General features: G+C 34.9%; 1 protein-coding gene across 2 annotated transcripts; it reads left to right on the forward strand.

Annotated features, from left to right (window-relative positions):
* The first annotated feature begins 56 nt into the window (after positions 1-56).
* On the forward strand, positions 57-9793 carry LOC126821378 (probable inactive tRNA-specific adenosine deaminase-like protein 3). 2 transcript variants are annotated; one of them, XM_050549788.2, is made up of 9 exons: positions 57-152; positions 4320-4426; positions 5121-5175; positions 5374-5444; positions 6407-6617; positions 6955-7066; positions 7704-7860; positions 8494-8608; positions 9602-9793. In XM_050549788.2, the coding sequence occupies exons 2-9, from the start codon at positions 4351-4353 to the stop codon at positions 9777-9779; spliced, it is 975 nt and encodes a 324-aa protein (XP_050405745.1). In that variant the 5' UTR covers positions 57-152; positions 4320-4350; the 3' UTR covers positions 9780-9793. The 2 variants fall into 2 exon arrangements, 1 of the variants encoding a protein (XP_050405745.1); XR_008788047.1 differs by lacking the exons at positions 57-152; positions 6407-6617; positions 6955-7066; ... (1 more) ...; positions 8494-8608; positions 9602-9793 and having other exon boundaries at positions 159-4426.
* The last annotated feature ends 2831 nt before the right edge of the window (positions 9794-12624 follow it).

The raw sequence follows: 12624 nt of genomic DNA on the forward strand, positions 1-12624 counted from the left end.
AAATGGGATAGTCATATGTTTGATCAGCACCGAAAATTGCTGAATCAAGTACAACCGAATCCTATAGTCGCGATTTGTCAACACAACAACCTGAAAGCACATGGACACCCACATGTTTTATATTTTAAGTACGTTTTTAGAGGGAAATCTAAGTAAGATGATAACATTTGATTTACAGTGTATTTGAAACTTTAAAAATATAAAGTAAATATTAAAATAGTTACAGAATACATGTAGATAGCAATGCTAGCAGAAGCTTCTCCTGCCAAGAAACAGAGAATCATGGGTCCAAGCCATCAAGGAAATGGGTTAGGATCGATACAAAATAAAGAAAATTATCAGAAGCTACAAATAGAGAGATTACAATTGCCCATATATTCTGCTAGAAAGAGACTATTACAAGAAATACAGAAATTAGATACTGTCATAGTTATTGGTGAGACTGGAAGCGGAAAGACAACTCAAATACCCCAATTTTTATTAGAATCAGGAATGCATAGAGGAAAAACCATCGCTATAACCCAGCCCCGTCGAGTAGCTGCCATAACCGTATCTCAGCGTGTCGCAGAAGAGAAAAAGACTGCTGTAGGAAGATTGGTTGGATACTGTGTAAGATTTGAAGATATGACATCAGAAGCCACCAAAATAAAGTACATGACAGACGGAATGTTATTACGGGAGGCCATCTTAGATCCACAATTAAAGAGATACTCAGTTGTTATATTAGACGAAGCTCATGAAAGGACGATACATACAGATGTTTTATTTGGTGTTGTCAAAGACTGCCAGAAAGATAGAAGAAAAAAAGGAATCCCACCACTTAAGATAATTGTTATGTCAGCTACCATGGATGTTGATCATTTTTCAAGATATTTTAATAACTCCCCAGTATTATATTTAGAAGGAAGACAATTTCCAATACAGGTGTATTATGCCTGTAATCCCCAGTCTGATTACCTGTTCGCTTCACTCGTCACATTATTTAAAATACACAAAGAAGCACCAAAGGGTCATGATATTCTCTTGTTTCTTACTGGTCAAGAAGAAATAGAATCAGCAGTCCAGTCTATTAAAGAAATCTCCAGAGACAAAGAACAAGAAGATCTTACACTCATTGTCTGTCCATTATATGCAGCATTACCTTCACAAGCTCAATTACGAGTCTTTCAACCAACACCTAAAGGAGCGCGTAAAGTTATTGTATCAACCAATATAGCAGAGACCTCAGTAACCATACATGGTATTAGATATGTCATTGACTGTGGTATGGTCAAAGCTAAAGTATATAACCCAAATAGTGGATTGGATATTCTTAAAGTTGTCCGGGTATCCAAAGCACAAGCATTGCAGAGAACAGGGCGAGCTGGTCGTGAATCTCCAGGCACATGTTACAGACTTTATACAGAATCTGAATATGAATCTTTACAAACTAGTACTGTGCCTGAGATACTCAGATGTAATTTAGCAAGCGTTATGTTACAGTTACTTGCCCTTGGAATATCTGACATTATTAATTTTGATTTCATGGATAAACCAGACACAGAGTCTATTGTGAGTGCCTTGGATCAGCTACATTTACTAGGTGCTGTTGAAAAGGCAGACAATATTCAATTAACTCCATTAGGTAAACAAATGGCGGCTTTTCCTCTCGACCCGAGAATGTCGAAAACTATTTTAGCAGCTAAAGACTATGATTGTTTAGAAGAAGTATTAAGCGTTGTGTCCTTGTTATCTGTTGAAAGTATATTAGTAAACCCAGCCCGTAAGCGCGCAGAGGCTATGGCCGCGCAACAAAAGTTTATGTCGAGTGACGGTGATCATATAACCCTACTTAATATTTACAAATCTTTTAAAGGCGTTAGTGGCAACAAACAATGGTGTCAAGAAAATTTTATTAATAATCGTAACATGAAAACAGCCATGGATGTACGCAGACAATTAAGGGAAATATGTCAGAGATTAGAACTTCCGTTAAAATCTTGTGGTCAAGATATGACTTGTATAAGAAAGTGTATGACTATTGGTTATTTTATGAATGCAGCAGAGCTACAAGCTACGGGTGAATTTATAACGCTTTCAACAAGAAAACCGGTTTCTATTCACCCTTCATCAGCTTTATTCCGGTGTAAACCAGCCTATGTGATATATAATGAGCTTGTGCAAACATCTAAATGTTATATGAGAGATCTTTGTTTGGTAGATCCAGATTGGTTATATGCAGCAGCACCAAATTATTTCCGTAGAAAAAAGCCTGCAAATTCAAACTAAATTCTATGGATTTCATAATATATATTTTTTTTTTTTTCTTGTTGACCACAAATTCATAATAGACCCACATGTACTGTATATTTTGGGGGAAAAAAATCGTATTTGAAAATTTGACTTTTGTGATATGAACCTCTTCAGACCCAAGTAGTAAATTATGAAATTAGCATCAATACTACAGTACACATCATGTTCTGCACAAGATTGGCACCAAAACTGTCTAAACAAAATCAGTAAATCTATTAACATGTTTGTTTAAAAAAAATAAATTTTGTTATGCGCTTTGGTTCTCATAATTAGGTTATTTATTGAGGCAGCCACAGTGGCTCAGTAACATGTTGGCTTGCTAACCTGGAGGTCACATGTTTAATCTCAGTGTTGGCGGAGAAAGTTCATTCGGATTTTCTGGCATGGTTCCTCATTGTCAGTGGTACAGGACGGAAGGCCTAGCAAGAGACAATGTATAGTCATTCGTATGGGACAAAAAAAATGAGGTCCGGTTCGATATAAGAATAGGCGCATTTTCAAGGGCCCTGGAGCAACAGAATATCTGGAAAATGTCATACATGACAGCTTTTACATCTAGTCTGTAAGCATTATCACTTCAAGCAGGAAAATAAGTTGATCAGATTCAACCTTTTCTACATACATGTATCCCTTGAAATTTTTCTACAAATCAATTATGAATACTCGGTATGATAAAGAAAGTTGCTTAGCTTATTAAATGGTAACATTTAGACTTTTTTTACATACATGTATCCTTTGAAATTTTTCTACAAGTTATTCAAGAATGTGTTCAGAGAAAGTTGCTTAGCTTATTAAAACTTTTAAAATGTAACATTTAGACATTTTCTCCCAATCTAGATGCAGGGTTCTAATGTAAGAAATTAATACATTATAAACATTAATTTTTGATTGCTGTGTCAGCATTAGAATAATGGCAAAACGTGGACAGTTTTTAATTAAGATATTATATTTTTGACTATTAATTGTTACGGTTATCATTACTGGATTGTTAAATATGTGAAATGTACCACATAAATATTATATATGAATAAAAATATAAAAATGCTAATAAAATATGATTTAAATATAAATGCAGTTAAAATGCTTCTGCTTACTTGCTTAGTATACCGAATTAGATGTTCACCATGATATAAGATTAACGTGTGCAGGATATCTTTGCAAGAATAACACAACACCAATTTGAATTTTTGTTCATCAGGGGAAATAATTTTTTGAAAGATAAGCAATTCTTGGTTGCTTTTCCCCAAAGCTTTCAATTTTTAAGTTTTGAAATCTTAAACACTGAGTGGTTATTACTTATCAAGACCCCAAAGAACTAGATTAAATTGGTGTCTCATAAGTTAGGCAAGAAAGCCCAGTATGACATTGTACAAATTAAACAAACTCAGCTCTTATGTACAGATTATTAAACGAGTTGTAGATTTGTCACAAGAGATGTGATGCAATGGAACTATATATTATATACAACCTGGATGTTAACATTGTCATATTGTCAAATGTTAGTGTTAATGACAATAGTTAAGTGGAGGAACTGTATGACTGGCATGTGGTTTTATAATGCACATGCATTCATCGCTGTCAACATTCAGTTTAAGACCCAAGTTTGTATTTCACCAATAGCTCTATTGCAGACAATGCTATGTATTTAGTGGGACAAGATCTCATTCTATATAAAATGAGATGGCTATCTCAGCGGAATTTCATGTTTGAACCAGGAATTGGGACCCCATGCCCAACTCAACCTGTCGTACTTGGAATGCCTGAGGCTCCACCAATTCAAGTAAAATTGAGATGAAATTTCGCATGATTGTTACTTTGGACAACTGCACATCGATTGATGCGACGTCATATTTCAAGGTGGCAGTGATGACGTCCTGCTCAGTTCGTGATCCATATTACACTTATACTTGATTTCTTCTACAATGATGTACTTGTCTGAACTTAATCCTTTATTCATTGCATGTGCTATGGGTAATGTGAGTGGTGCACAGAGTATGAAGTCTAGCCATATCCCTTTCTTATTGTAGGTTATATAAATTTTATGTTTACATCATATGAATGAGAAGCTTTATGATTATAATGGATCAACCAGAACCTATTTTAGATGACAGATATTACCAAATTGTACAGTTAGGTGGGTAGAATTTTGATAATTATCTTTATCTTAGTATACAGGGAGTAAGTAATATAGCCAGAAACAGAACTAGATGCCAAAGATTCTTCATGTTGTCAATTTTCATGCCGATTGGAAAGGGGATCAGGCCGGTTGCATAACACATTTCTAATTCATCGGTTGGGAATTCTGTGTTATGGTTACCAATCAATAACGTTAACCCTAACACAAACCCTTACGGTGGCTAACCCAGCTTGTGGGAATTTTTTACCTTCGCAACTGGTCAGAAAATAGACTCTCTCCACAATATTCAAAACTACTTTTCTAACCATACTTTTTCCAACTAAGCATGGTGGCTCTGTGAGCAATGCAGTGGCTCGCTAACTAGAAGGTTATGCGTTTGATCCTGTTGAGTTCCTCTCGATTTTCAAGTGATGCATGATGGAGCTTCTGGCAAGAAACAGCATCTTGTCATTCGGATGGTACAGTAAAACGCAGGCCCGCTTAAATGTTGGCGTGCAAGTAAAAGACCCTATGCCAGTTGGAATTTGAAATAAGAGAAAGACTTAGTACACTACATGGTGTATATGATCCTTTTATTAGCCCTGTTGGTGGAGAACTATGTACAAACCCATGAACAGTACTTGATATCAGATTCAGTTACAAGGCAAGATATCTAGATTTCCCATTAAAATGATGTTTGAAACTATTTCAGGTGATTTTTATGTAAGCATCATTAAAGACAAGAAAAATACCACAAAAGTCATCAGGTGATTTATTTATTTATTCTTTTCTTTCATTATTTATTTAAAGATCTGTCTGAATATTATCCACAGTCTTCAAAATTAAAGACACAAATTAGTGGTCCATTCGGATCAAAATTGATTATCTTACCATGAGATTTAGTTCCTTTGATTTATATGTAATGAATTTGAACACTATGATATAAGTAAGTTTTATAATTTCAGGGAATTGACAGAGAGTATGCCTAATAAAGAATTCAATTATCTGAAGAGAGTTAAAAGTACAAATAGTAAAGGTAGATAAACAATAATTTTCATTTTAACGCAACGATCCAGTTTAATATAACAACTATTCTTCCAGTCAATGCATTAATCACCTGTCTTCATTAGCCTAATCAGTTCAGAACAGTAGGATGTTAAAGCCCATTTCATTTCTATGCATTAATCAGACATCTTGTATCATCCTATTATTAATACTCTCATCCGATCTGTGTTATCATTATCCTGTCTTTCTTATCTCACCCTATCATTGTTCTTCTCATCTGGTTATTTAGATGATCTGAAAAATCAGGCAGAAAAGGCACTGTCTGGGAAAAATTTCCCTGTAGTACACTGAAAGGCATATAACTGCCTTAATTAGCCAAGTTGGTACAATAAAATAAGACTTTAAACCCCATTTCATTATATTTCTTCTCGTTCTGACATTCCTGATATCACACTATGCTTAGTCTAAGCATAAAATGCTCATCAACGAATCCAGTCACCATGTTTGAAAATTTAGCTCAATTAGAAGCAGAGTTATTGTGTTCCAAAATCTGTCACAGACAGACAGATGGACAGACTTTAATCGCCCCATCCCCCCGCTTTCTTCAAAAAGCCAGGGACAATAATAACAGGGACAGAGAGGGTAAAGTAGGTGATATCAGGGATGTTAGAATTTTTGTCTTGCCATGTGTCGTTTCATGTTTCATGATACCATTTCATGCTCCACTTTTCTGTCTTTTGAATTTTTCTCACCTCAACATTTATCTAATCCTTGCTGAGTAACCAGGGATTCTGGGATTTGATCTCGGTGTTAGTTGAGGAAGTTCCTTGTGATTTTTAAGCATGGTTTCAACATGTCAGTGATCCAGGATGGGAGAGCCTGGCAAAAACAGTGGTGCAGGATGGAGAGCCTGGAAAAGACAGTGTCTAGTCGTTTGGTGAAGAAACCCATTTTATTTCACTTTATATAGGATTTTATGTGTTTGTGTTGTAGGTGACAGTCTTCAGGTTCTGCTATGTCCTAAAGATGATGTAGTCTGTAACAATGAGGTTACACTAGAAGCCATCATTGGTGAAGATTCCAGTATATTGCAATATTTAGGGAAGCCATTTTTAGTTAAAGTACCAGTTACTCAACCATTAACGAGGAAACAATATCAAGAGGCATCATTAAACTGGCCATGTACATTTCATGAAGATAAACAGTAAGTCTATTAAAGTTTCTATAATTTGACCTAACCGGTAGTTTCGGTAGAATACCAAGGGTGAATGTTTTGGTCTGTGAATTAAGTAACATATTCTTCTTAAGAGAATGTTTAACTAATGGAAAGATCATCTGCTATGTTACTTAAATATCGTAGGAGTATACATTCAGAAGATGCTGAATGTTGACATATTTTCATTTCATCATATCTGAACCATTTATGGACTGGATTTCCTTTAGAGGTTCAGCTTTCTCAATATTATAGTTTACAAGGGGTTCAAAATCCCTCAAATGACAACCAGAGACATAACTAATTTTGCCCTTTAATTTTTTTACAGTATTAATAACTTATTATCTGGAAAATATTTTAAGGATATAGAGATAGAAAAAATAAAGAAACATATGCTGAAGGCTGTTGAACTGGCACAAATATCTCAACAAAAAAAACAGGTAAATTAGTAATTCAACCCACAAATATGAAATTTCCTTGACAAAAATGCTGAAATTTTTCTGGTTCATGATTGAATTCGGCAAAAAAATAAAATCTTTCAAAATAAATTTTGGATTCCAGTCCAGGTGTCCGTAATAAGTAAAATTAAATGTTAGCCATCTAAGCTACATGTGAAATGAAATGAAATGGGGTTTAACTTCCTACTGTTCTGCTAATGAAGATGTGCATATGCTGTGCAGTGTACTATGAGGGAAATTTTGCCCAGCCAGCGGTGCTACCGCCTACTCTTATATCGAATTCCAACTGTCAAGAGTTTTACATCCACTTCAATGTGTACATGGGAACTCAGTTTTCCGTCCCATCCAAACGATTATACATTGTCCCTTGCCAGGCCCTCCGTTCTGCACCACTGACAAGGGGAAACCAAGCCGAAAAATCCTGATGAACTTTCTTGGCCAACACCAGGAGTGGACCCGCGACTTCCAGACTAGCGAGCCAGTGTCTTAGTCACTTAGCCACCGTGGCTCCCTAAGATCTAAAGTAAAATGTATCTGTCGAATGTTTTAAATAGCAGAGGCAAATGAATCTGTAATAATTAATACTTGGATTTTTAAATTACAATCTTTCATTATACAGGAACCAATAGGAGCTGTAATAGTGGATCCAACCAATGATACAATTATATCAGCATCACATGATCTACGTAGACAAGATCATCCATTACAACATGCGGTAATGATCTGTATAGATTTAGTAGCTAGATCTCAGGGTGGTGGCATGTGGAAATTATCAGGTTAGTTTCAATGATCGAAAAGCAATAAAATGAAATGGGATTCATCGATAGACCACTTTTCTCTAACAGCCAGGCCAATGAATTTCCCTAGATATTTATGTTTCAAGCATCTTAATGGCAGACTTAGAATGTCTAGGGTGCTGTTAACGTTTGGCACTGTGTAATGTTCTTGCAGCTTTTAATTGTAATTAATAAATGTGCCCTTTGGTAGGAGTGTTTTTTTTTTTAGCCCACAGGCACTGGACAGGTGACCTTTAAATGTCAAATTTAAGTAATCTTAAAATAACTTCTTCTTTAGAATGGATTTGGTTGGAATAATAATTATCATCCATACATGATAAAGTTAAAAGTTTGTTAAATTGAGGGGACTGGGCACCATTAGGGCAGTGCAGGACAGGGGCATTACAGAGGGATAAATTTGAACAATTTTGACTTCTTTAAGTGCTTGATGGATTTTTTTTATCAAAATTGGCATAAATATTGTTTAGCTTGCAGATTTGATCACATGAAGTTGATGGAGTTAGTTTATATATTTTCAACTGCTTCATGGTTTTCAACCAAATCTAGTCAAATGTGGGTAGGTATTCATATTCTGATGGGCTATTAAGGTTGATTTTTGTTTTTATTTTACAGATAATGATTTATTTTATAACCAAGATATTAATACAGCTATATCAACCGAAAATAAAACTGGACCATATCTTTGTACGGGTTATGATTTATATGTTACTCAGGAACCATGTAGTATGTAAGTATAATTCTTTTATTTCGGTAGTACTATATACCAGAAAACACTGGAAAACTACTGGAAACCAGGGTTATACTATATAGCGAAAAACACCGGAAAACTACCGGAAAACACCATGTTATACTGAATACCGGAAAACACCGGAAAAACACTAAATACTGAAAAACATACTAAATACCGGAAACCACCCTAAATAGGTAACCCGGAGAAGGGCTATACTATAAACCGGAAACTAACCCTAACCCTAACCCAGGCACACAGAGGACCAGGCTCCAGGTTACCTATTTAGGGTGCCAGTCTCCGGGTTACCTATTTAGGGTATTTTCCGGTATTTAGTGTGTTTTCCAGTATTTAGTGGTTTTCCGGTATTCAGTATAAAATAGTGTTTTCCGGTTGTTTTCCGGTGTTTCCCGGTATATAGTATTGCCGTGGAAAACACCATGTTATACTGAATACCGGAAAACACCGGAAAAACACTAAATACCGGAAAACACCCTAAGTAGGTAACCCAGAGCCTGGTTAGGGTTAGGTTTTTCCGGTGTTTTCCAGAGGACCAGGCTAGGGTTAGGGTTAGGTTTTTCCAGTGTTTTCCAGAGGACTGGGTTACCTATTTAGGGCATTTTCCGGTATTTAGTGTGTTTTCCGGGATTTAGTGTTTTTCCGGTATTCAGTATAACATGGTGTTTTCCGGTTGTTTTCCGGTGTTTTCCGGTATATAGTATAGCCCTTGTATTTCTTCAGATTATTGTTAAGTCAAGCATTGTCATCCACCATTGCTCCGCATGTAGAGAACATTTTGGATATAATTATGTTTTAAAGATGCAAAGAAGGGCAAAAATATGTGACAATAAACCAATGTAGTTGTTGTATTCAATCGACATTATTACAAAAAGATGCAGGCCAAACAGATAATAGCAGGTTTAAATTAGTTGCATAATGAACTAAAGGATTTATTAAATATGAATAAGTTTGAGATTTTTCCTTTTGTTGCAGGTGTGCCATGGCATTGGTTCATTCCAGAATAAATCGTGTATTTTATGGTTCAAGTCATAAAGAAGGTGCTTTAGGAAGTTTTTATAAAATACATACACAAAAAGGATTAAATCATCATTATGAAGTTTATAAAAATACTCTTTCTATAGAATGTAATAAGCTGTATGATCAAATGTGACATAAAAAAATAATTATTTCTCTCTTTGCTGTTTGTATCTTCTAATATCTCCTGCATTTAGGAAGAGGGGGGCATAAATGCAAGGGACCTTACTCTGCAAGTAATTATCAGATATTGTAGCATTAAATACTTGATAGGGGGGTTGGATGGCCGAATGGTTAGCATGTGCGTGCTGTATCATACAGCCTGTCATTGAGTCAACTGGCGTGGTTTCGAATCCCCAGTTGTACGTGACAAGGAGTAGGGTCGTCTGTCCAATCTCGTAGGTTTTCTCCAGGTCCTCCGGTTTCCTCCCACTGCTAAAGGCCCCTACGCGCAAGCGAATTATTGAAATAAAATCAAACCATATGTTAGTCCCAAAATGACCTAGTTTGTGTCGAGTGGACGTTAAACCAAATCTCTCTCTCTCTCTCTCCACGTTACAGAATTAAAATCTCTCCATCCCTTGAAAAACTTGGTTGAGTCAATATGAGAATATTGGGTGACAAAGCATACGGCATCATTTTGGAAAGCTCTGGACTGACAATCGAGCATCCATTAGGATTTTTCGTTTCACTAATGAAAACAATAATCAAATCTTGGAGATCAACCGTGCACAAAGCAGCATCGAGACAAATGTGTACTGACAGACAGAAGTAAAACCAATATAAGGCATTACATTGTGGGTGTTATAAAAAAAACCCACAAAAGTTTTAATTTGTATAACAATTTACTATACCATATTCTTCATGAAAAGGACGGAAACACATATTATAACTTCTAGCTCTACTAGCAGACAAAGTTTTGTTCTTAATATGACTAGTGGTAAATAATGAAAACTGTATCTTCTTTTAAAATAAGAGATTGAGCAGTTAATTTATATAAATAGGTAAATTTAACACTGAAAATAAAGCAATTATGATTGACAAAATATTAAGCCACAACATTGTGAATCTCTAGAAGGGATATCAGTCCTAAAATGCTCTGATTCTGTTCAGTATTAACACAGATATGACCAACTGAATATTTTGCAACAATCGCCAGTTAATATAAACAAGCCAGTGCAATCTGTGAGAGTTGAGTAAAATATTTTATGACTGTTATTTCAATCCATGATTGACTCCAACCCAGGTGATTATCTATCGTTGACATTTTAGCTTTGTTTTATATTTAAGTACCTTTCACTGTGAATTAATTGTCGGTGATATCACTTCGGTGGAAGTTGACGTTAAATAAAACTATTTCACACAATTGAATTAAGTCGTGAAAAATTTGAAATTGTTCGAATAATGCAAATGGTGATCAGCGGCTATAATATACAGAATATATGTAAAGAAAAGAATCTAATGTTACTGTATCTAAAAATATAGTTTGATTATCAAATTGATAGATATCTACATCAGCTTTAATTTAAAACCCTGAGATCAAACAGCATTTTATAATAGATTACATAGAAAAAAACACAAAACATCACAAATATAAACAGCAGGATAAAAAGATGGGTTAGTATTATTTAACAATTAGGATACAAAACAAGATCCATATTAATAATGGTTAAAATTTTAAAACTTTACAAAACAATGAAAAATATCACATATTTAGCATAAATAAGTCAACACTGAGACTAATGTCCCCCACCTCAATCCAAAAATAAATAGATGACACATATTAATTAATTAATTGCACATATATCTTTTGGAGCAATCAAACTAAGCCTAATCAGATGAACGAACACAGTTTATAAGCCATTGTTTTCTTCGAAAGACCAGGGACAAAAATAAATTATAATTTCAATACATAGTGTAAAGCATGCAAATAAAGCCCCGAACACAGTCAGTTTTTTTAAACACAAAACAGATTTAGATTCAATTTTATGGTATGTCATTTCTGCCAAAATATGCAGCTTTTTTATACACCAGTTTGTAATTTTTATTAGGTATGTTTACCATACAACTAACCCTTAAGGGTTTGGTGTTAGCCTAGATAGATCTCAAAGTTGTTAAATATTTTGATAATTCATGGGAAAAGGTTTTGAGTCTTCTGATTGAAAATTGTTCATTGAGCTTTCAACTGTTCGGGGATTTAGTTTTAATTACATACAAAATGTTCAAGATTATTTTTAAGGTAACAACAATTTAATTTTTTGGTTTTTTTGAGGGGAACACTTATTAAAGTTTTGCTTCCAACTTGTTGGGGGGGAGGGAAATAATTTAAAAAAAAAAAAAAAAAAAATGTTCTTCTCAAAAGCTTTCAGTTTCAAATTTTAAGTTTTGAAATCTCAAACAAAACATATTCTCAGGGCTTGTGTGGTTGTTTATTAATCAAGACCCTTAAGAGCCAAACATTAAGTTGCTTTGGCGTAAGCGTCTTCTGTTTTATGTACGCAGGACTTTGTAAGCAGAAATCCAAGGGGTGATCTTATTTCAATACTATGCTAATTATTTTTTTACTAATTTAATCAAAATTAGTGTCTTCTGCTTAGCTTTATTGTGTACAGTAGAATCTGTATGAGCAGCCACTCCTATTCAGCGACATCTCCTTGTAAGCGGTCACGATAAATTCCCCCTGTAAAAATTCTATTGTTTCATCTCTTTATTCAACAGTCACTCCTCTAACGCGGCCAGCGGTCACTATTTTACTAATAAATTCAACAAAACATCGCCCATTCAACGGCCATCGTTGAATGATACCATCTTGTCGTTCTTTGTAACACCCCTGCTAATCCCGTGAGTAGTAGTTAATTAACTGGACCCCCACTGATCAGGTAAAAAGAAATGTAAAAATAACAATCAACCCGGGATTATCTGTTAATTAATCTTTTGTATTATTATACGACTAACCTGATCATTGATTTCACGCGTAACAA

The sequence above is a fragment of the Patella vulgata genome, chromosome 5 (genome assembly GCF_932274485.2).
Source record: "Patella vulgata chromosome 5, xgPatVulg1.2, whole genome shotgun sequence".
Lineage (NCBI taxonomy): Eukaryota > Metazoa > Mollusca > Gastropoda > Patellidae > Patella > Patella vulgata.

Bases quoted from the DNA above. Each gene is read 5' to 3' on its own strand.
- LOC126821378 (XM_050549788.2), top strand. From the start codon at position 4,351: ATGAGAAGCTTTATGATTATAATGGATCAACCAGAACCTATTTTAGAT. The intron at 5,176-5,373 runs GTGATTTATTTA...TTATAATTTCAG, and splicing joins AATACCACAAAAGTCATCAG to GGAATTGACAGAGAGTATGC. The intron at 7,861-8,493 runs GTTAGTTTCAAT...TTTATTTTACAG, and splicing joins TGGCATGTGGAAATTATCAG to ATAATGATTTATTTTATAAC.